Raw genomic sequence first — 24,156 nt, forward strand, 5'->3', positions numbered from 1 at the left:
GGATATTCTAAGGTAAGGAATCTAATACTAACCTGTTTCTTTCAGATTTCAAGTTGATGAACAGTGAGCCTGGTTGAATATGGCCTCTAATGCATACGAGTACCCGCCTTATATTATTCCCCAACACGCTTGAAGTCACTAGCTAGGCATATCTGCATGAAACCTTAGTGCAAACCTACAACCACTTCCTAGAATCATTCCAAAATGCTCAAAGTAGCAATTCTTCGAGAGCTAGGAGTACAAAGACACTATTTGGTTAACTGACAAGTGCAATGTGATCCTGGTGACATTATTCCCTGTAGTATCAGTGGTAAAAAGTGCTACCCACCCTCCTGTGCTTTACAGTAAACACAGACAGAGTCTCAATATACACACATACCATGCATGCCCAATTGCAGGTTTTCATCCTTCTGTGTTGGATGAAATGAGGTCCCATATTAGATAGGTGATGACGAAATAAGAGTAGAGCATTACTCTGCATCCAATCTAGAGACGGAAGGGTTTAGTATTTTCACATGCAAGTTTCTCTATGGTTGCAAGAGAGAAAATGGATGTGACTGACCACCTTATCAATCTAATAAGTATTACAACAACACATTAAAAATAAAACTACTTTAATATTTAGCAGATTCATTCACATAGACAAGACAATAGTTTCTTCCTACTGTTGTTTGAAAAGCCATCTGACAGCCTGGAAAAGAAATAGTGTTTTTATATGTACCGTGCTATTGACTCTACAAAGACAGCTTTGTCACCAAGGGAGACGCGTCATGGAACAGTTAAGGATCCCTCTGTTTCCAACAGAATGCCGCACATCCTGATTCATCCTATAGAGCGATCCATTCCACTAGCAAAGGGTGAGAGGAAGCTTCTGAGAACCAATTGAGGTGGCAATCCTTCGCAAATAGTCCATCGCAACAGAGCACTGTCCTGCCACTGCTCTTCGATGATGCGGCAGGCAGGAGTCAAGCTCCGGCACTTGGGTCGAGTCTGTATCTCGAGTATCAGGGTGAGGAGCATCAGTGCATGGATTCAGTATTTCCTGCCGTGGAGAATGGAAGCCCAAGGGTACCGCTGCTCTTACTCCTCTTGCCAGGGCTACTTTTCCTGCTCCCGATAAACAGTGTGCTGGCACTCTTGCTGTTCATGATGCTTTTCCTGCTGTTCTCCTTGTTGTGCTTTAGAAGCAAAGACCTCTTTTCAGCCTTTGAGAGGAAAAAGTGAACACATAAGATGTTAACAAAGCAACAATGGAAGGAGAGATTATCTTGTTTATGTATCTATCTATTGGTACGTGCAGCTACGAATCAACCAAGCTTAACATAACACCATAACATGTTTATTTGTAATGCGCACGTTCCCCGCAAAGGGTATCTTGCCACTGAATAACATGTTTATTGTTATCCAACTCAATGGTACTCCTTTTATAGACCGCAGAAGGATGAAAGGCTGTGTGGACCTGCCAGGATTTGAACCTTTGACCATGAGGTCAAACGCAGGCCCCTACAGTGGACGTATTAGAAAACTAAGCATCGAGCAAGTGTGTGGGAGACAAAGCATGGATTAGTAGGTGGAGCCCTCTTCAGAAGCTGTCATGCATCTTTTGAATAGGGCCTCCAATCATAAATGTACAGGAAACTGCTTAAAAAGGTGCGTCTACAGTTTCTTTCTAACATTAAAAATGGAAGGTAGGTTGGTTTAGGAATGTCCCCCGCATGGTAAGCTGGCATATGTTCCTACCCTGAGTGCCCGACTGATGTGAAACTGGTTTCCCGATTTTTGGTTGGGTGTTAGCATCAAACTGATTTAGTGAGTGCGCAGAGGCTAAGGCCTGCCCCCACGTAACTCAAAATCCAGAACCAGTTATGCCACCTCCAGGGGCATTCAAAGCATGTCCTTATAGCACTACTGTTCATGCACTGGCGTGGAGTGACATGGTGGTGGCAGAATTTCATGTTTTTTGTGACTCAGTGTGACTAGACCAGTTTCTCTGTTTGAACGCTCGTGTAAAGTTTCATGGTTATTTGAACACCTGAACCTTGTGCTGAAATTCTGTGTGTGTCCTGCAGGTGTATAGCACAGGTGAGAGTCTGTTTGTGGAACAATGGTATCTGTTCTTGATGTCCCAAATTTAGCATGGCACAAGCTAGAGGATGGCTACAGCTGCACCAGAAAATGGGCATGAATTTGCTGCATTCCTAGGACAGGAGGACAGAGTCCCTGACACTAAAGTGACAGAGGATAGAGACAGCCATAACCCGAGTAAAAAATGAGCAGAAAGGACTGGTGAAGAAAGAACAGACAGTATATCTAGCCCCAGAGTATAATGTAAATTGAATGCATGCTTGGTGCCCATGTTGCTGTCATTCAGATTTCAAATTTCGACATGTTTGGGGAAAAACCCAGGAAGCCAACTTTGATCTAGTGAAGCAGATATGAGCCCCACCAAGTACATTCAACAGAAAAGTAATTCAAAAGTAAGCGGAGAATAAGGGCAGTTGCTAGACTTGAAAATGAACTTAGTAGCGCAATCAGGGCGAATCAGGATATTGTTAGAACAACATATGAGCTGGCTATGGCTAAGGCAGTGATTGGGGAGTTATTTGCATCTAAGGCAGCAGGGAAGTATTTGGCATGGGGAAAGGATCAATACGAGTATAGTGAGCAGATAGGCCGCATCCTAGCTGTTCGAACTAGGCAGGCTGTTACCAAGGGGGATATCTCTGAGATTAGGACTGAGAACGGAAGTGCCGCAACAACACCCAAGAGTATATGTGCTAGCTTTCAGGACTACTATCAGAGGCTATATGAAGCAGACTATATAGTGCCTAGCGAGGATATAGAGAGGTATCTTGGGAGTGTCAGGTTAGAGAAGTTAACGACAGAGGATAGGGGGACCTTGGAGATGGTATTTAGCAAAACAGAAATGCAGAGGGCAATCTATGACCTACCGTCTGGGAAAGCGGTAGGCCCAGATTCTATACCCTTGGAGTTTTACAAAACATTTTTAGCCGAGATAGAAGAAGAACTATATGAGATGGTTGTTAATATACAAGAGGGTGCGATACCCCCCGGAGTCATGGGGAGAGGCAACTATGATAGTCTTTCTGAAAAAAGATAAGCCCGCAACCAATCCCGGGTCTTATAGGCCGATAAGTCTAATGAACAGCGATGTGAAAATCTACTCAAAGATGCTGGCAAATAGGCTAGGAGCTGTAATTGGTAAGATCGTCTCTCCATGGCAGCACGGGTTTATTCCTGGGAGAGGAACAGCGGAGCATGTTAGAAGTGTGCTTACGTTATTTGATGGCACGGCATCCTCACGAGACCCTATGGCGCTGATCCTTTTAGATGCTGAGAAAGCGTTTGATAGGGTCTCGTGGGGATTTCTCTGGGCTGCTCTGGAGAAGTTGAATCTGGGGGAGGGCTATGTAGGGGCTCTGAAAGCCTTATACCACAATCCGAGAATAAGGGTTAGAACCATGGGGGAGCTGAGCGGTATAATAGATATTGGACGAGGAACTAGGCAAGGGTGTCCCTGCTCCCCGCTACTTTTCGCTTTATATATAGATTCATTCATTGGGAGGATAGAGCAGAGCAGAAACATCTTGCCCATAGCACTGAACAGGCATGAAACTAAAATCCTTGGATATGCGGATGACCTGGCCATAACATCAAGCGAACCAGTGTCAGCCCTAAGAGAAATAGAACAGGAAGCGGCTGCATTTGGAAGACTGTCTGGGTACAAATTAAATGTAAACAAGACCCAAGTGGTAATAAATCCGAAAATATCTCTAGCCGATCCAAGAGTAGTAGAGACAGCAGTATATCTAGGGGTTCGTATAACCTCAGACCTTTCTAAAGTGGTCTCGAAGAACTTAAGCCCTATTATAGATATGGCTAAAACTAATTTTGACAAACTGAACAACCTACACCTAACAACAATTGGTCGTTGCAATGTTATTAAAATGGTGTTTATGCCAAAGGTGCTTTACTTATTTAGGACCATACCGCTAATTTTTAACAATAACTGGTTCAGGGAGTTAGAGAAGGTGACAAATAGATTCATCTGGGCTAAGGGCAAAACACGCCGCAGTCAAAAAATGTTGTCACTTCCAAGAGAGAGAGGTGGGCTGGCGTTACCGGACTTTAAGGCAGACTATTGGGCAACGGTCCTGCAATACATCAGAGGTTGTGGAGAAGTGTGGCTCACTGGTTAGAGGAGGCAGACCTGGAAGCAGAGGTCAGCCCGGGACCAGGGTTCAATTCCCGGCTCGGCGGGGTCTTGAGTCCTAAAATGTCCATGGACTCGACAATTCTCGCTCCGGTGCCTACTTGATTCACAGGTTCACACTCTGCGACTCTGGGCAATAGCTTGCTTAATCTCCACAACGGCCCCTCGCGGCGGGATGCCTGGCTTTCACCTTGTGGCTACCCTGCTGGGGTTATCTCACAGGGGAATACCAGGACGGGTTCCCTAAGCAAGCGCTTAGAAACCGCTTGGTGATTTGCGCTAAATAAATTCCTGTACATTTACATTTACATTTACAGGTATGCTCGGGGGGAGTGTTACAGACAGATGGAGAGGTAGAGATGGTGTCCCAGACGTATACGAACTTGTAGTGAAAAATCCTAATCAATGGTTACTTACATATGAGGAGAGGAGCTACCACAAAAAAGTAAGGTTCAAGACTTTGATGGCCGCAAGGTTAGTCTGGTCTGGGATTAGGAGAAAATTAAAACTAGGGAGAATGAATTATTATACCCCTCTTTATGGGAACCCATCGCTGCCGGAGGTATTTCATGACCCAGTTATGAGGAGCTGGGATGCATTAGGGGTTAAAACTATTGGGGACCTTATAGGGGTAACCGGTCTGATCTCTTTTGAGCAGGCGCAACGCTTATATAACCTAGGGCGTAGAGACTTCTTTAAGTACCTACAAGTGAGGTCAGCTTTGCTAAAGAAACAGGGGGGAGACATGAACTTTCAAAGAATCGAATTGTTGGAATGTGTAAGGGCTGAAGGGGGATCCTCTATCTCACAACTATACGGGGAAATTTGTAAATATAAAGAGGATGATTGTGGTAGAACATACGAGAAGTGGAGAGTCAAACTAGGTCTAACAGGAAACAAGGCAGAGAAGTCATTAAAAATGTCAAATTCGGTTCTAAGAGTGGCAAACTTACAATCCCAACAATACAAGACTATGTTTGAACTTTACTACACTCCTCATAGAATAGCGCAGTGGGGGGGAAAAAGCGGAGGCAACTGTCCGAGATGCCAATCCACGCAAGCAGATACAATTCATATGTTTGCATCATGCCCCTCTCTAGATATATATAAAAAATCTTTGGAACAATTTTTTGCGGATTCTCTGGGGATCCATCTAACTTTGACTGATGAAGTTATGATTTTGGGTGTAGCGAGGGAGGGTGTAGATGTTCTTCACCATGAGTTTTTGTATTTAGCTATGACCCTCAGTAGACTATGCATAGCCACTCTTTGGAAGGATCCAAACCCCCCAACATTACAGCAATGGATCTCTCGGGTATTGGCCATATATATCTTAGAAATGGCCCTATATGAAAAAAGGGGGAGGGAAAAAAAAGAAGCTGGACGGAGGATATGGGCACCAATAATTGAATGGAAAATGAGGCTGGGTGAGTTATAAGATGAAATGGGGGGAAAGTTTAACGTAATTAAGACTGTATGATATTTCATGATGATGGCTTTCTTTTGTTCTTGGGATGAACCTTTCCCTTTTTATAACTCACTTTCCCCAGTCTATAGCTTTTTTGTATTTTTGAAAAATGCTTTATTTGTTTCGGACCTGATGATAATGTTTTCTGAATTGTAAGCTATTTTTTTTTGTTTCTCTGGCAATATCTTATGAATCTGTAATTCTGATGCTGATGAAAAGAAAAAAAAAAAAGTAAGCGGAAGTGCTGAAAGAGCTCCTGGTGTGAGCATTCCATCAAAAAGTCACAAACAACTTACACATGCTGCTGAATTCCATGGAGCAGTCAAAGCAAAGACTTTAAAAACACACATTCCGAGCAAACAGAAAAACCTGTGACATTGAGCCTAGGGACAATCCAGTGCTCTCCAGGATGAAGGATATCCAGTTAGGAACTGAGTATGTATAGATCATACTTTAAGCTCTGTCACTGACAGCCAGTATAGATGTCTACTTGGTAATGCAAAATTGCATTGTCAAGCACTAGCAAATTAGAGCAAGCAGAATTGAAACATAGGGTGGCTGGCCTATTCTCCATTCTCATGAAGATGGTCCCACTACTGTTCTAAGCCTCTTCACTGGTTGATGATGAAGAAAGGGAAGCGTAATGCATTAACCGCTTGCAAGCTCGGTATCCATATAGACTTTGTTCAGTTGGGAAGGTGCACCAAAGAAAAGTCAATTTTCTCCAAAGATATGTAGAAAGTATCCTTATTGTCGTCAGTAAAAATTGGACATCAGCCTCAGCCAACACGTTTCGTTCCACAGAGGAACTTCATCAGGGCTCTTACGATAAATAATGGCAAAAGTTGCCCGTGCTCAGAACAAGGCATGGAGGTATCAGTCAATGTTGTAATTAAACGTCCAAACAATCTGAGAAGTAGACTGCTTGTGCCTAGACCTTCAGACCAATCCGTCTTTGATTAGGTACACCCCACCCACAATATCAGTAATGATGATAAAAGCAAAAGGGAACAGCCAGTATCCTTCATAAGACACACCGATGGTATCAGCGATTCTTCGTTTAAGAGTATTGAATACTCTTAAACGAAGAATCGCTGATGTCCAATTTTTACTGAGGACAATAAAGATACTTTCTATATATCTTTGGATAAAATTGACTTTTCCTTGGTGCACCTTTCCAACTGTGAAAATTCTGTATCTAGTTTCCAGTAGAGCTGAACTGCGGCAAGCTTTGGAAGTAGTTGCACAAGATCCGCACTACCTAATATAAGTTTGGGATTTGACGTGCTGAACCCTGGTCAGCCGCTGTTCGAAGTTTTTTATTGTATCCATATAAACTGCAGTAAATGAACACCAAAGGGATCATTTACATCGTATTAAAATGTTTATTGGATATCATTTGTTTGTCTGTATGAAAAGAGATCAAGGGCCAGTTTTCATGTTGCTAATCTATTGCGATTACCAAATAGTGAATTGTTGTGATTCACTATTTGGTAATCGCAAACACCAATGTACATATGTGTGACACATTTTACGATTCCTAGTTGGTCGTGAATAGACATACCTCATTAATATTCATGAAGTAGGTCTCAGTTTTCAGCCCATTGGGAATCGAAAAAAATCACAGGGTTCAATAAACCACCATGTCTGTGTGGAGTAGGGGGAGATATCTACTTAGTATCAGGATTTATAGACTTGACAAAATTTGTGGCCAAAATAGTGAAAATATGCAAAAGAAACAATTGCTGGACGGAATGCTGGACAATGCAAACATTCTGCCCCAGTCACAAGGATCTGGGTTTAATCCATCATTCTCTTGCTCACCACACCCCCCCAAATCAGTCTTGACCCTGTTCCTTATGGGAACAGTCCTGCCCGAACTGCAAGGCCAAGTCCTCCCTGGACCGGAAAAAAGCATCCTCGGACTGGTTTCATGGCATTAACCTTCACCAGCCAGGCTAGCTTGAATCCAGTGGTGTAGTGAGCACTGGACCCACTTCTGGGCATACCCTTCACACTTAGGGCAACATATGCAAAAGAAACAATTGATGATGAAAAAACACAATATTGTGAAGGTAAGCAAATATTTACTAGTATTAACTCCACCTATATGTATTGTGATGATGCATATTTCTTCAAGGTACATTGATGTGCAGTTAAGAATAGTAAATCTATACTTAGCCATTTGTTCTTACCTTCACAATATAGTGGTAGTCATTATTTTCCTAGGAGAATACTTTTAAAGACAATATTCTGACGTAGAACCGGTTCTAACAATTACACTGAGCTACATGGCTGTACCCAGTCTCTGGTGTCCAGAAATAACAGGCAGTGCTTAATTTGTGCCAGTGGCTGCATGTGATAGGCACATCATTTGTTTTTGGCACCAGGACTTTTGATAATCTGAGTTCGACCCTGCGCAGGTGTGAAAGAGAAAGAGGAAGTAAATGAGAGGATAACAGTGCGAAAGGAATAAAGCAGAGATGAAAAAGAACATGCACGAGTGCGAAAAGGATCCAGCAAGTGTAGGACAGTGGAAGAAAGAGGCACGAGCTGCATCTGCAATTAGGTAGCTTTGGTATTCAGTAACCCCAACAGTCAAAAGTCCTGACAGTAAACTCAAAGGAAAAACACTGTTCCTGTGTAATTATTATTATTTTTTTTACAAATTAAGCATTGGTAACAGACAATGCTTTTACAGTGAAGACCCGGTAACTGTACGTTTCCCAGGTCCTGGAGAGCAACATGTTTCACATTCAATGAATATCATCTGTGGTGCTCACTCCTCCAGTCAAGTGACATGCCACATGATGGCACTTGGGCAACAAGGGGCTTCCCGCTCCTCTCAACTACTACTTACCATGCTTTGAGCATCTGTGTTTTGCAAGGTAACAACATCGAGGTCCACCCCTTCAACGCCAACACTCTTCAGCAGCTGAACCACCTGTGCATGCTTGGACCACTTGCAGTCCTCGCCATTGACTGAGACAATGTAATCTCCTTCTTTCAGACCAGCCTCCTGCCAAACACAAACAGAATCTCCTCAGCAACACGGCATACAAATTAAAGAGGGGTTTTGTATGTTTGTGCAGAAAATACGTGACTGATCAATACTGTAAGTTACCAAAAGTTGAGTAGCAGATCTTCATTCAACAGAACAATCCCGCTTGTTCACACCTCTCAATCTCCCAAGATTTCCAGAAGCTCAGATCAACCTGCCTACCTTCTCATAATCTGAAGACGACAGGTCCTACGTACCCAATATCCTTCTAACCCACATGATCCATGTTCTGAAACAGATTCAGCTCTTGATATGCTCCTCTGTATTTTCACTTCTGTCAGTCGGTGTCAGTTTATCTACTCTTCTCTCGCCCCATGAGTGAGCATACCATATGCAACTCCTTGTATGCAGCTCACCTGGACTGAGAAAACTATGGCAAAAAATCTCTGGCCCTTGCTCCGATTTTTGGATGCTAAAAAGGAGGTTGACCGCATGAGCCAGGAGTTCCTGGCAGTGATCCTGGTTAGTACAGGTTAGTGGGAGAGAATGATGCGTTGCATCCTGGCTAGTGAAAGATCGCCGAAGGTGACAGTAATGGCAAATGGGCTATGTTCACCTAGCTTTCCACTGTATTGAGGCACCAAGCAGGGGTTCCTTTTGTTGTCTCTGCTTTTTGTACTGGTGGTAGAGCAATTGGCTATCGCAATCATCTCATCTAGGGATATTGGTATCCCTTTTACAAATTAAAGAAAATTAGTTGGTTACCTATAACTGTAGTTCTCCAGTATTGGTACCTTTCATAGATTCACATGCTTGAACCATTCCCCGTCGTCGAAGTGGGAGTTCCACAGTACAATAATAAAGCAGTGTGTATCATTATCATAGGCTATCACGGTAATGAACAATCACTTGAGCCCATCTAGGTCCTCTTTTTTAAAGCAGACCAAACTTGAACTACAACCAATTTGGCAATAGGACCCTGTAGACACTGCCAAGAGAGGCAGAGTTCCTCAGATTTTCAAGGCACAAGTGGGAAATAAATTCCAAGCTAAAAGGGGAGTCTCTCCGGTGAGGAGGGTGAGTCGCATGTGAATCTTTGAAAGATACCAATCCTGGAGAACTACAGTTACAGGTAAGTAATTTATTTTCTTCTCCAGTATTTGATCTGTTGTAGATGCTAGAATCAGAATAGCAAGCAGTTAACTTATTTGTATACTTTATAGTATCAACACAATTAGCGGGTGGTGGGTAGAAATATATAGATAACATATTCCTATGCAATTTAAAATAAAAATATATACATGTATCCATCTCTATCGCTCTCTCTTTGTATCTATATGTGTATAAATTCCATTAAAGTTTGCATAAATACAGAATTAAACAGATGCAACCCAAAGATGAAAAATGTAGACCACTTCACTTCCTTGGGATGTGCAAGATCATTTCTCATCTTTCACGTCCACTATTAAATTTAACCCTGCCCCAGGAACTCTTTAATAAAACAAGCATTTACAATGCAACGGTCTCGCCTTTGCAAAAGTTAGCGCTTTTGGCATTGTAAATGACAAATGTTTTATTTATGTGTTGGTTTTGGAAACAGATAAATAAATGGCATTGTCATGAGCAGTAGAGAGTGAGTAGTAGAGAGTGAGTAGTAGAGAGAGTAGTAGAGTGAGTAGTAGTGAGTAGTAGAGAGTGAGTAGAGAGTAGTAAGTGAGTAGTAGAGAGTAGTGAGTGTGTAGTAGAGAGTAGTGAGTGTGTAGTAGAGTAGTGAGTGTGTAGTTGAGTGTGTAGTAGTGAGTGTAGTAGAGAGTAGTGACTGTAGTAGAGAGTGAGGAGTAGTGAGTAGTAGAGTGTGTAGTAGAGTAGTGAGTGTGTACTAGAGTGTGTACTAGAGTGTGTAGTAGAGAGTGTGTAGTAGAGAGTGTGTAGTAGAGAGTGAGCAGTAGAGAGTGAGCAGTAGAGAGTAGTGAGTGTGTAGTAGAGTGGTGAGTGTGTAGTAGAGTGTGTAGTAGAGTGTGTAGGAGAGTGTGTAGTAGGGAGTGTAGTAGAGTGTGTAGTAGAGAGTGTGTAGTAGTGAGTGTGTAGTAGAGAGTGTGTAATACAGAATGTGAAGTAGAGAGATTGAAGTAGAGAGATTGAAGTAGAAAGATTGAAGCAGAGAGATTGAAGTAGAGAGATTGAAGTAGAGCGATTGAAGTAGAGCGATTGAAGTAGAGAGATTGAGGTAGAGAGATTGAAGTAGAGAGATTGAAGTAGAGAGTGTGGAGTAGAGAGTGGAGAGTCTGTAGTAGAGTGTAGTAGAAAGTAGTGAGTGTGTAGTAGAGTAGTAGAGAATGTGTAGTAGAGTAGTAGAGGGTGTGTAGTAGAGTGTGTAGTAGAGCGTGTGTGTAGCAGAGTGTGTAGTAGAGTGTAGTAGAGTGTGTAGTGTAGAGTGTGTAGTAGAGAGTGTGTAGTAGAGAGTGTGTAGTAGAGAGTGTGTAATGTAGAGTGTATAATGTAGAGTGTGTAGTAGAGAGTGTAGTAGAGAGTAGTGGCTGTAGTAGATAGTGTGTAGTAGAGAGTGTGTAGTATAGAGTGTGTAGAAGAGAGTAGTGGCTGTAGTAGTGAGTGTGTAGAGAGTGTGTGGTAGAGTGTGTAGTAGAGAGTAGTGACTGTAGTAGAGAGTGTGTAGTAGTGTGTAGTAGAGAGTAGTGACTGTAGTAGAGTGTGTAGTAGAGAGTGTGTAGTACAGTGTGTAGTAGAGAGTAGTCACTGTAGTAGAGAGTGTGTAGTAGAGTGTGTAGTAGAGAGTGTGTAGTAGAGTGTGTAGTAGAGAGTAGAGTGCGTAGCAGAGAGTAGTGACTGTAGTAGAGAGTGTGTAGTAGAGAGTAGTGACTGTAGTAGAGAGTGTGTAGTAGAGAGTGTGCAGTGATTTGAGTTTTACATCAAATTAAAAACGGGAACGGAACAAACTCATCCTATACATTTTTGTGGTAGGTACCCACGCATATAGGGTTAAATGATGCGTTAGATGCCACAGGTCCCACCAGCACGCTTCCTTTATGATAGGAGAATGCCCAACATCACGGAGATTTGCTCTCTGCTCTTCCCGGATATTTGTATTTTCAAATATATAATGTTATCCTGCTAAACGAAGACGATGCTCAAACTATAAAAGAAGAGGGTTTCACAGATATGTTAGTCCTTCCGGGCAAACAAAATGACCCAAAGAAAGATCAAGTGACAGTTTAGAGCTCCAAGTGAGTCTTAATAAAATCAGTGTCTGGAACGCATAGCATCAAAGACGAGCGGGGCATCAAACTGCAGTGTCATTCAATCAAAGCTTCAAGGCTTCTGAGCGCTAGCCGAGAATTATTTTTTGTGAAGCACTAATCACTGTGGAAGGTGCCCCTGCTATCCCAGATGTGAGAAGTCAGTCTGATATAAAAAAAAGCAGTATTTGGAATGAATGTATTTGGCAGGGGGAAGGTGGGGCGGCGCAAGACCGTACTGACGAGTGAACAGGAGCCATTTTGTACTGAGTGATTCTGCCTGTGTGCATGTAGACAAACCAGGCAGCAGCATGAGCATGTGATTCGGTAAATAACGAGAGTTCGTCAAAATATGACGGCCTCTTTAAAAAAGGTGTCGTTCTTTAAAATGTGAAGGCTTGGTGTTAATGCTGCACGTTATCGCTCTGCACTGAGAAGGTTTTCTACAACTGGTAGCGCACATATTTCAAAGTGTTTTCATACACAAAAAAGAAAAAAAAAACACTTTGCGTTGTTGTAGCTGCTGCTTGCTACATGTTGGAATGTGTGTTCCAGCGGAGTTTCTTCAAGTTCCCGCCGGGCCGCCGCGCTGCCTGCGACGACCCGGAAGCGGTTGGGCAGCCGGCCAATAGCAGCGCGGCCCCAACCGGAAGTCCCGCCCCCATCGCGGCGCGAGAGAGAAGCCACTGTCCGAGGAGCCCCGAGGGCTCCTGATCGAGTCCCGGTCCCGAGATGGGGGACCGGGTGAAGAGCGGCCGGGCGCATGAAGAAGGCGGGGCTCTCATGAGGTGAGAGTGCCCCGCAAAGCGCAACCGCCGCCCGAGAGGCAGGCCGAGCACCGCCAGAACAGGTGAGTGTGTTGCGGAGGAGGAGGGGTGAGTGGGGGTGGGGTGTGCGCGTGTGTCTGTTGTAGTGTGTCTGTGCGTGCGTGTGTCTGTCTGCGCGTGTGTCTGTTAAAGGGGGGGTGCGTGTGTGTGTGTGTGTATGCAGTGTGTGTATGTGCGCATGCGTGCGGGAGCCTTTCTGTGCATGGGAATAGCAGGCACGGCGACGCGACGTGCGCGCTCACGAGCTACAATCTCCAGGAGGACAAGCTCGTCACAGTCTGCTGTCCACATTCCCCGGAAAGTGGCGAAAGTGGCGACATAAGTAGTCTCCCTAGACAGCAAAAGCTTCGCTTTTGCTTTCGTCTAGGCGAGACCTAAAAACTGTCCTGCAAATTGAAATAGTATCCTGGAGGTAGTTTTAAGGTCCTCGCTCACTATATATTCACCTATCCACCCCCCAAAAATCCTGCACTGCTATAATCAAGCGTCAAAGCACACCTACGAGGCATTCGGCCCCTAGGTGGGAACCCAAAGATGAACCATACCACCAACTAGGTTGGTGGGTGAGGGTTCTTTTAAAAAACAATTTTTTTTAAGGGAGACAACTTCCATGACCTATGAGATGTTGGTCATTTGAGACCACAGTTAGCTCATTCTTCTTGTTTTTCTATAGGATTTTGGGGAGACGAACAAGCCGCCTTGTTCTCTCCTCCCTCTCTCATTCTTTGTTTAGAATAAGCCACAACAACCTCATCTCTGTGTACGGGAGAGTTTTAGATGAAAAGGTTAGACATATTTTGGAGTTCTTTACCTTGTGGGCAGGATGAAGATAGTAGACAAACTCTTAGGGGCTTATTTACAAGCCCGTCGCGCCACTGGTACGTCACTTTTAACATGGGAAAAAGTGCCGTCCCTGTGGTGCAAGGGGCTTGTAAATAAGTCCCTTATTGTCTTTAGGGTGTAATCTTTCCTTTTTCTGCTGCTCTGACATATTAGTGCCAGATTCAGAGAAATGAAATAGGAAATTTCATCTTAGAAGATACAAAAAGAAGTAATATCTGAAGAAACTGAGCAGAGCTCAGGGAGGCTCTCTTCACACGTGCGGTAGAAAATCTGAGGAACTCAGCATATCTTGGGACTGTTCTACAGGGTGCTATAGCCTGATTGGATATAGTTCAAGTTTATTACTTGTTTTAAAAAAAGGACATAGATAGGCTATAATGGCAGCGAACAATCACTTTAATAGCCTATGATAATGATATATACAGCTTTATTATTGTACAGTGGAACGCCTCCTTCAATGACGGGTAATGATTCAAGCATGTGAATCTATGAAAGATCAAATACTGGAAAATCAAGAAGATCTGCCTAGTCACATGACATCTTGCATTCCATGATCGAGCCAAAAGCTCTTTACAAACAAGTGATAACATTTAGAGGGTATTTGAATTTAAAATAAACACAAATTTGAGATTAGGAATATCACCACATTTCCCTACCATCATCAAAGTAATAGTGCATCTCCAATCTGAAGCACTATTTAAATTGAATACTAATTAAATCAATTATTGGGGCCTAAATCTCTCTGGAAACTTTGAAGGCTGGCAAGGGAGCCAACTGGCTAGGGCTTAGCAAACAAATATATAAAGACATAAGAAGATGGAAATCTTTCCATGTATCTTGGCTAAGGGAATTTAACATATAAATGTGTTTAATTTACTGCCCGGAATTCACCTTGCAATCACTCAAAGTTTTTAAACCACTAGTAGAAGCAGGCGGTATGAAATCAAAATGATTGCAATTGACCTGGAATTTCTAAGAAAATCCTGATGGCCCCAAAATATCAGGAGGAGTCCGGATCTCCTAAAATATTACCAAGCAGCTCACCTTTCTATTACCTCCGACTGAGTGGTGATGGAATCTGACAAAAGATAGGTGTTCGTGGCCCAAGTAGTCTTTTGGACTTGATCTGGCTCAAGAAATCCTCGATGCCCCAAAATGATTAGTAAGTGACAGGACTCTGTTGGACGTGAGAGACCAGGTTGCTGTAAGGAGCTTGCTAACTTTGCTCCCATCTTCTAATAATCCATACCCTTCAACTCTGCGTTTCCTCCTGTATGGAGACAGGCCGAGTACACTATTTGTGGAGCTTTTCCATCAGGGATTTATAAAGTCCTTTGAGGAGTGCAAGGCAGAGTTTGAGTTTAACAAGATGGATAGATTAATCTTTTGTCGGCTTAGGCACTAACCCATTTTTGCCACCCAACTCAGAAGAGTTGAACATGCTACTCTGCTTTCAAACCGGATTGTAGTGTAGTTCCTATATAGGATCTGCGCATTGGAATAGTGTATCCTGTAGTTTAGACGTAGAACTGAAGTCGACTAGGTCTCTACTGAATATACTAGACTTAATTGTGTGTGTGCCAGCTAGCTCAGAGGTCACTAAAAACTTTCTCGAACAAACAAGAAGTGATTCGTTTCCGACAACCGCTTAAAACATGACAACTTTGTTTTCCAAGAATAAGAAATGTATCTCTAGAGTCGCGGAAACAATAGATAGTTATTTCACTCAGTCAATCGTGCATGCTTCGTTTCACCAGAGGTGTAGAGAAATAGAGAGACGGCGTTTTCAATAAAAGGTATTTATTGAAAAGTCTTCTTTCTCAAGCACAAGAAATGAACTGCTGCAATCATAATCCTTGTTGTAAAGTACAAAGCGTACAGTATGAAGAGAATTATAAAATAATACTGTAAAAGCATGATATGGTTTCTGAGCCATAAAATATATAAAATAAATAGATTGATAAATAATGACAAAAAGTACTCAACTGGTGCTTCTAAAATACGCCTACCCTGGTGTACCTAACCTAGGTCTAGTACAAGGGAAGAAGTAAGTGAGGTGTAGCTTAGTTTCAGTATTCTTTGCCAAGAATCTAGTCCGAGAATTCTCTAAGGGTCTAATCAGCTCCGTACCTTGGTTTCAGAATGTAGGAGGTCTGGTATCTCTCTCTCAGGACTCGATTTCCCAGCAACCCGCAGGGGTAGCCTGGAAACACTGGAGCTGGATTTCTCGGCTGGAGAAAGTACAGTGTCTCTCAGTGCTTCAACTGGAGGGTCGGCTTCCTTCGGCACTTGCTGCAGCAGGGCGCGTTGGGCAAGTAGATAGTCGAACTGCACCAAACCACCGTGTGTTTGTTTGGACAAGTGAAGGTGCAGAGTTTGACGTAAGATTGGACATAATAACGTCATTAGAGACTTAATTCTCTGAAAACTCCTTGAGTTCTTGGATAAATCAATATTCATGCAGTGGGAGGTCCCTGACTGGCAGTGGGAGGTCCCTTACTGCTGAAGGCAGGTTTTCCCAAGAAATTGTTGTAGATTTTCGGAACTAGTGGAAGTAGCCAAGCCGTATTAGGACTACTTGAGCTATGTCTTAATATGATTATGATTTCTATGCCTATATAAGATACGGTATTTTATACCTATATAAGGGCATGAATCGGGAAAGTTACACTAGGGTCCTAAAACGCTATACAACAGGATTGCTGCCGGTTTGGAAGCAGAGTAGCATGTTGGATTGATATTTCCTGCAGTATAGAGAAAGAATTACAGGAAACAGATACTATTAGGGAGCAGCTGCTGTTTAAAAGCGTCCACATCAATTATGGCTTTTTTTGATTTTAAGATAATGGACTGAAACCACAGTTGTCCCACACATCACATACATTTAAAGCTTCGATCACAATATAAGATTTGAAGCAACGTTTCTGGACATCAGTTCCTGTGGAACAACTCCACACCACAATTAAGAACCAATATACCAAGTCCAAGTGTTGAAGTGGATCCCGGATTTGTTAGGGATTTGAAACGCGTTGGCTTTGAGTATGGGATACTGTTGATGGAGTGTATCATGAGGAATGTTAAATAATATTTCCCTCAGCAGCTTCTGACAACACCCACCAGTAGGTTAGGTATACCCATCCTCTCACAGGCAGGACAGGAAACATGTGTTTCGAAAATGAGTAACTGTCCGTCTGGTGTTAATATGAATGTAGGACTGGTTTAATTTCAGACTGGCACACATGAGGTATTGATGTTTTTCTTGTGATTATTGATTTGTTATTATTTGTTTGCAAAAATGTTCCATATATTATAATTTTTTCTCACAAATTTATTTTGCACTATGTAAATATTGTATATAGTTCTATTTCAAACGTTTTTGAATTGTGCAATTTACTAATGTGGTGTTTCTTTGAAAAGACAGGCTCTATTGATTTATGAATGTCTTTGCCGAAATATCAAAAATAAGCTAAATAAAGCTTGAAAATCTTAGGAATTAATGGTCTAAGGTTTATCACAACTCTAATCAAAATAACCCCCCAGACATCTTGTTCGCTTAGTAATTTTAAAGCATTTGTGTAGTGGTGTCACACATCCTGGTGCTGGCCCTGTACACGGGTGGCGTTTTTGAGGACCTTGAGGAAGTGGGGGAGGAGGGCTGCAGATGAATTCCCCAGCCCATATGAACTGCTTATCTCTACGGCTTGGAGGTGGGAGGTCTTCGGTTTGTTGAGGGGCATAGTATGTGTTGGACACTTTTGTATGTTGCTTTTTTCTAGTGAGTGGTTTTAATTTCATGGGGCACCAAAAAGACACTTTTCTATGTGAATGTCTCCAAGATATTGTGATGATAAATTTGGTTCATGATTGATGTTTATAATTTATGTAATTGTTATTTTCGATTTAATCTCTTCCGTGCTCATGACGGCCCCTGGCCGTCATGAATCACGGTGGGCGTGTGCGCACGACGGCTGGGGGCCGTCCGAGCCACACCCGCGAATGGAATGTCCCAGCACTGCGGCGGAATTCGCACCGCAGTGAAGAGGTTAAAGTAATTGTACTTTTTGTCCTGTAAGTGTTGTCAACTTCTGTATACTGTACTCACTTGGTGCTTTGATATGTGAGCTTATCAATGAAAATAGATTTAAATGAAGTAACAGATTTAAAAAAAAATTAAGCCAGAACTACTCCCAAGCAGCCTTTACACTTTTACAATTGCATTTCATTCAGAGAGCAGCTGATAACGATCTAAATAACTGTCCCAGGAGGGCTGTCTTTTTTTTAAAAAGGAAAGCACACGTTTTGAATTGCAGGGACCAAAGTGAAGCTGGTGAATGCGTGACCCCCTTGCCAGGACTCCAGGGCCACCCTGGGGGTCGCGCCCCACAGATTGAAGACCTCTGTAATCTAGGATCATACACCGGTTCCATAAACTGTGGAACATGCTGGCAACAGTGAAAATCACACCTTGTAATAAACTGGACTCTGTAAACCAATTGGGGGACCCACTGGACTCTCTACACAGTGTGCTTCTTTTTAGTGCACTGTATAGAGAGCCAGCTTCCTACACACCTAATCTAGTGTCCAACCCCCTATAACCTACTTTTCAAACCAGGAAAATGTGTGGTCTTTGCTGCCCGGGCTCAGGGGTCTGCAGTTCTTGCAGTAGCAGATTGGAGACAAGATGGGGGTGTCAAGGACCATCTTTAAGATTATCTCTTCATTTCCAGAATTATAGGAAGATGATTAGCACACTGATTTTTCCTGCTGGGTTGCCTCTACCTGTGTCTCAGATTTTATTTTCTGTAAAGTTCTTATTTTTTTTCTGGGCATGAATAAGAACCCCCCCCCCCAAAAAACACATTCCTTTCAGATTTCCATTATATTATCTTTGGATATGTCTGTCTTATAAACGTTATCTAAGAGTTTTGGATTTCTAAACTGCATGAAGGTAACATCCAGCCTCTGCACCCCCCAGCCACTTGACAGTGAAGATTAAAGTAGACTCAAGTTTTGACTCACATCCGCACAGCCACCAGGCACGACTCCAGCTATGAGAACTGGAGAATCCCCTCGTAGTGTAAAGCCAAAGCCATTTTCTCCACGCACGAGGTGGGCTCTTCGGGCCGGCTTCCATTTGTTTTTGGCAGAAAACACTGATAAAGGCCCCTGAAAACAAAAAACCAAGAAGAGGATCTATGATTATTTAACCACAATACAAAAGGAAAAACAAAGATCTGGGGGGTGAGGGGAGGAATACTTGATCTCAGAGTGCACCTTAATAACAATCAATATAACACCAGTCTTATTTTATAGGCTGTTTTTTATTACAAGGGCTCAGCCTGCTTAAAATCACAGACTAACAAGCATTGAAAATGCAATAGGTCTCGCAATAGAAGAGTTTGACATTTTTCGTTTTGCAAATGGATGAGTGGCGTTGCGTGGATGAGTGGCGTTGCGTGTGTGAGTGGCGTTGCGTGTGTGAGTGGCGTTGCGTGGCTGAGTGGCGTTGCGTGTGTGTGTGGCGTTGCGTGGCTGAGTGGCGTTGCGTGGCTGAGTGGCGTTGCGTGGCTGAGTGGCGTTGCATTGGCATAGCCAATAGGTCTCGCTTTTGGGATCTTATAAGTATTTAGCTATGCAGCACAATATCCTTGGTGCAACAACATTAACTGTTGCATGGTTAAACACTTATAAGGTCCCAAAGGCGAGACCTATTGGCTATGCTAATGCGTATTGTGTTTAACAGCCCGTGTGTATTTATCTGTGTGCTGGGGAGTGCACGAGTATGTCTGTATGACTGTCTCTGTGTGGGTGCGTGCCTGCGACTGTGTCTGTGTATGTTAGCTTGCATGCCTGAGCTCGTGTTTAAGGGTATGTGCTCACGGATGATTTGAAAGCCTGTGAAGGTACACGGCCCAGGGGTTGGCAAAGCCTGAAGCTGGGTGCTATGGAGTGCTTTTGAACTCTGAGGCGTTTGCTACTGTATGCCCAGCAAAACAACTTCCAAAATCCACCAGCCGCCACTGCCACAACCCCTGGCATTCAGCCCTTCATTGAGGAGCGAGGCTTCTTGGAGGGCAGTGTGCTGGGGTGTAAAACGCCAAAGGAATCCACAGATGGACAGAAAGTATACACTGGTACTGTTAAGGGCAGATCCAGTTAGAGACGCAAATGTAACTAGTCCTGAAAGGGAGTTGTAGTCTGAAGGATGCAGGTGCAAGTAAACTATTGTATGCCACTTGTGTACTAAGGACCAGCATATTAAAAATTAAAGTATAAAAAGTGCTTTCCTGGTCGTTGGGTGGGTGCTGTAGAGCATGTATATGCTTGTTGGCCCCCTCAGCACTTTTGATGTTCCTGTGATATTTCGCTAACCTATCTCGGAGCCTTCTCTTTTATGGCTGGTTACATTTTCATGCTTTTAACTAAAAGCGCACACATTTTATTGGGAGTATTGTGTTTTGAATGCGACGAGGTTAAATCACAACCTAACCAAGCACTCCTTGTTCAAAGTTACAATGCTACACTGTAACCTAAACATTGTATAAAGGCAACTGCAACAAACACTGGCAAAGTCAATAGGTATCATCGTTGTGACTTATTGGCTTTGGCAATGGTTGAATACCACACTGTGCAGCATCATTGAAGCTGTGCAGCATGGCTGAAGTAAAACAAAAAACTTTTACATAGCAGTCTGCATCCTCTCTACAAAAATTTTTTTTTTTTAGTTACTGTAGAAATTCAAATCAATAACTAAAAACAAAACACTTTTTTTAATTGGGTGTAAATGGAGAGGAAGCAACAGGAGCAGAAGTAATGGGGTGAAGCAACAGGGGGATCAGACTCAATATGGGGGCTGGTGTGGTCACTGAAGCAACATGGGCAGGGCAGACGGGCACGCAAGTAGCACAGGGAAGGCGGGGGACATGGATTCAACAAGTGGAGGGTGACACAAGGAAGCAACACACGGGAGGGCAGGGGGGCACAGAACGACAGGGGAGGGTGGAAGCAACATGGAGAAGTATACGGGCAAGTGCAACATGGAATGGGGTGGGGAGGCGCACACGGGAACAAGCAGCAGCACGAGAGGAGAGATACACAATGGAGAATGCTAAAACAAGGAAGAATGCAGGCTTTCTGCAGCGGATAGCTGGAAGGAAAGGCACATACTATAAATAACATAATACAAATAAAATCAAAATATCAAGCAATCAGTGTCTTCAGTTCCCAAGCTCACAAAAACAAGCATTGGCTGCGCGGCCGTGAAAGTGACGCAACCGCGAAAGTGAAACTGGCGTTCAGAACAAGCAGTAAATGGAATAGGGTCCTCTCTATTCACCCCCTTTGATCGGCGTCTTTATTTTCCCGTGGCAGTCATGTAAATAAACAAGTGATTGTAAATAGAGCAGAGGCTTGTTCCTGTGAAGCAGCCAGCATGAGGAGCCGTTGGGTGGAACTTCAGCAGGTCGCAAATTCCATGACTAGGCTGCGATGCCCAGATTGGGTGAAAGGGCTACCGCGTTCTGTTCTCGAGGCTTCTCATAACAAAAGACCATGCAGTGCCCCAAGCTGCACATCCGAGATTGTGAGTTTAATTAAATTGCCAATCCCTGCATGTTGGTTTTACTGTGTTGTGTACTGCTATTTGCAGACGTCCCTTACAGTCAAGTGATTACAAGTAGAGCAAGGGGGGGATTTTACATGAAGCAGCCTGCTGGAAGAGCCGGTGAGGCGGGCTTCGGTGGGACGCAAATTCCACAATAGGGTGCAAAGGCCAGACCGGGAGGAGTTGCCATCGCACGCTGTTCTTGAGGCTTCCCATGCCAGAGTCCTTGAATGCTGAAAAGAAACTGTGGGGCTCGTTGCTGAGCTAATAAAAAGGTGCGCAATGATGAGCAATGAAAACGAGCCCTGCAACAAAATTTCCAGCCCTATTTTCACTTGCGCTCAAAATGATGTGAAAGAGCAGCAGGGGAGAGGGCGTGAAAGAGCAGCAGGGGAGGGGGCGTGAAAGAGCAGCAGGGGAGGGGGTGGAGAGGAGGCTCTGAGGGAGAGTGACGACTAAAGGCCGAGAAAGAAATGCACAAGGCGGGCAGGGGAGGGGGCGGAGCGGGGAGAGCGGCATGTGGGTGTTAAGAAGCCGGGCCTTTGAAGTGAAGCTAAGCTTCACTTCAAAAGGTGTCGGAGGAATGCGGCTGACGGTGATTGCGGCTGTGCACGCGCTTTTAAGCTCAATGCACATGCGCATTGAGCTTAAAAGTCACGGGCACTGCAAGGAATCGCCACGATTCCTTGCTGCTTAGTTAAAAGTTGTTTACGCCGCAATAGGCTCGCAAGCTCGATGCGCATGCCCATCGACAGGCGAGACCTAAAAATCTACTTACAAGGGGAGATCACTTATAATATTAGTATTGTATCCTTGTACAATATTAGTAGAAAAATGACACCAAACCAGCACTGAGTGCCACAATAACAGACTACTGCTGAAGCCAACCCGTTCAGTTTAATAAGCATATATTCAATATTAAGTATCGACGTATTCGTTGAGATGGGATGTAAACAGACCCCATGACATCACGCTGTTCTAAAAGACGGAGAGGTCAGATTTAGAATTCTAATTAGGCAGTTTGATTTCACGACAGGAATTTGGAACTACTTCAAGTTCTCAAAAGTAATTAATAATTGTATTTTTGTAAAACCATATAGGGCAGGTGTATCAAAGTCAAGCATTAGTAACATTTTCAACATCCATGTCAGAAAGATTTACAGGAAACTCTTATTCGATTTGTGAAATGCAGGTTAGACTGGTAAAATGAGCCTGATATGGCACGCTCGCCTTCCCTGTGTTTTAACATACTCGCAGACATTTCCAAGATCAAGCCGAACAGGACACATCAATACAGGCAGCAAATAATCTGCCTACAAAAGAAAAATATTACCCTGCAAGCATCTCATCGAAGCGTGTAGTGCTGTAGATTCAGATGCTTTGCATACTCCTGCCATCTAGTGCTAGTCTCTGACATTACAACTTGTGTTTCTTTGGAGAAGCTTCAATGTTGTGTGACTCCTTTCTTAGTCCACAATGTGCATGGCCATAGACTTAACCTTAGATTGCTTTTCGCTCAGTGGCCGGAAGGTGAAAGTGGAGAGTAGAGTAAGATGAAAGTCGGTAAATAATATTTAATTTAAAAAACGTGCTACTACTGCTGGCCTTTGGAGAAGATGGTGGGTGAATTTACAGCACTACAAGCTATGAACAAATGCTTACAGGCTAAGTACGATTTTCTGTTCCTTGCATGTATGTCTGTAGACACACACGCTTTGCATCATTTGCAAAAAAGCTTCCATCCAGCGGGGGCTAGCAGATAGTTGAAACAAGGTAATTAGCACAGTCTGGCCAACCATAGGCATATTGATGAACTGGTATATCCATATATTTAAGCTTTGCTAAAGTGTGTGGTGTTGACCAGGCAGTTGCGTTGCAGGTGTCCGCTAATTGGATGTTACTTTAAAAAGCCATGTGGCTCTCTTTTTACTGTGCAGTGGATGCAGGAAGTGCACATTTAGCCTTGGCTTAGCATGTGTCATGCATTTTCAAATCCATCTTCTGAAGCCTTTCTTAGAAATAGGGTGTCCCTTGTAGGGTTTAGGAAAATCAACAAACATTTGGTTAGTGTAGCTGAAAGACCTAGGGCCCAATTTAGTTCTCCGCAGAAGGTTACTCAGTCATAATGGTGTCGGATATCCTGTCCGCTGAAATATAAATCCCTTAGGATATATTGGGATCTATATTTCGGCGGACGGGATATCAGTCCCCATTGTGACGGAGTAACCCAACCGCAGAGATCTAAATCAGGGCCCTTAGTCCTGTCACTATAATACATGAGTGCATGTTTAACATCTGAGGTATGTAATGCTCTTTGGGCTACGGAATCAGGTGGTGGAAAGAATACGGACAGCTCAAAAATATAGTTAATTAGAAAGTGACAGACTACCATAGGTAAGACCTTCAGATTGGTTCTAAGGAGTACATGTCCTTGTCTACCATGATGTAAGGGTCTTGAATAGTAAGAGCTTGTAACCTACAGATGCACCTAAGTGAAGGTATAGAAGGGTTTTGAAGGCGGCCTCATTAGCCTTGTGAGAACCACACTAAGGTTCCAAACTGGTGCCCCGAAGTGTTCTTAGAGGTATCAGTCTTTTGAATCCCTCTATGAATGCTGTGACCTTGGGAACCCTAAAGAGGCATGCCAGTTCCCTCTCCTGGATGCATACGGCTACCGCGCCTAAAGAACAAGTTACTTACCTTCGGTAACGCTTTTTCTGGTAGATACTATATCTGCCTGTGGATTCCTCACCTTGTGAATATCCCCTTGCGTCAGCAACATTCGGAAATTCTTTTTTCGTAGCCTCGCGCCGACGTGGACTCCTGACGTCATAGAGACACGACCTCGCTCGCGACTCCGCTGACGTCACCGACACCTATAATAGGCCCACGCCGGCGTGATGACATCAGTTCCGCCCTTTTTTCC

General features: G+C 43.4%; 1 protein-coding gene across 4 annotated transcripts in view; it reads right to left on the bottom strand.

Moving 5' to 3' along the window:
* Positions 1–597: 597 nt before the first annotated feature.
* Positions 598–24,156, bottom strand: part of RHPN1 (rhophilin Rho GTPase binding protein 1) — a 615,089-nt gene continuing 591,530 nt past the window's right edge. For all 4 annotated transcript variants that reach the window (XM_078686651.1, XM_078686652.1, XM_078686653.1 and 1 more), the window contains 3 exons: positions 18,647–18,793; positions 8,563–8,721; positions 598–1,205 (listed from right to left, as the gene is read on the bottom strand). In XM_078686651.1, coding sequence (XP_078542777.1) covers positions 1,020–1,205; positions 8,563–8,721; positions 18,647–18,793 — 492 coding nt within the window. In that variant the 3' untranslated portion in view covers positions 598–1,019. The remainder of the gene's footprint in view (positions 1,206–8,562; positions 8,722–18,646; positions 18,794–24,156) is intronic.

Source organism: Lissotriton helveticus, chromosome 4_1 (assembly GCF_964261635.1).
Source record: "Lissotriton helveticus chromosome 4_1, aLisHel1.1, whole genome shotgun sequence".
NCBI lineage: Eukaryota > Metazoa > Chordata > Amphibia > Caudata > Salamandridae > Lissotriton > Lissotriton helveticus.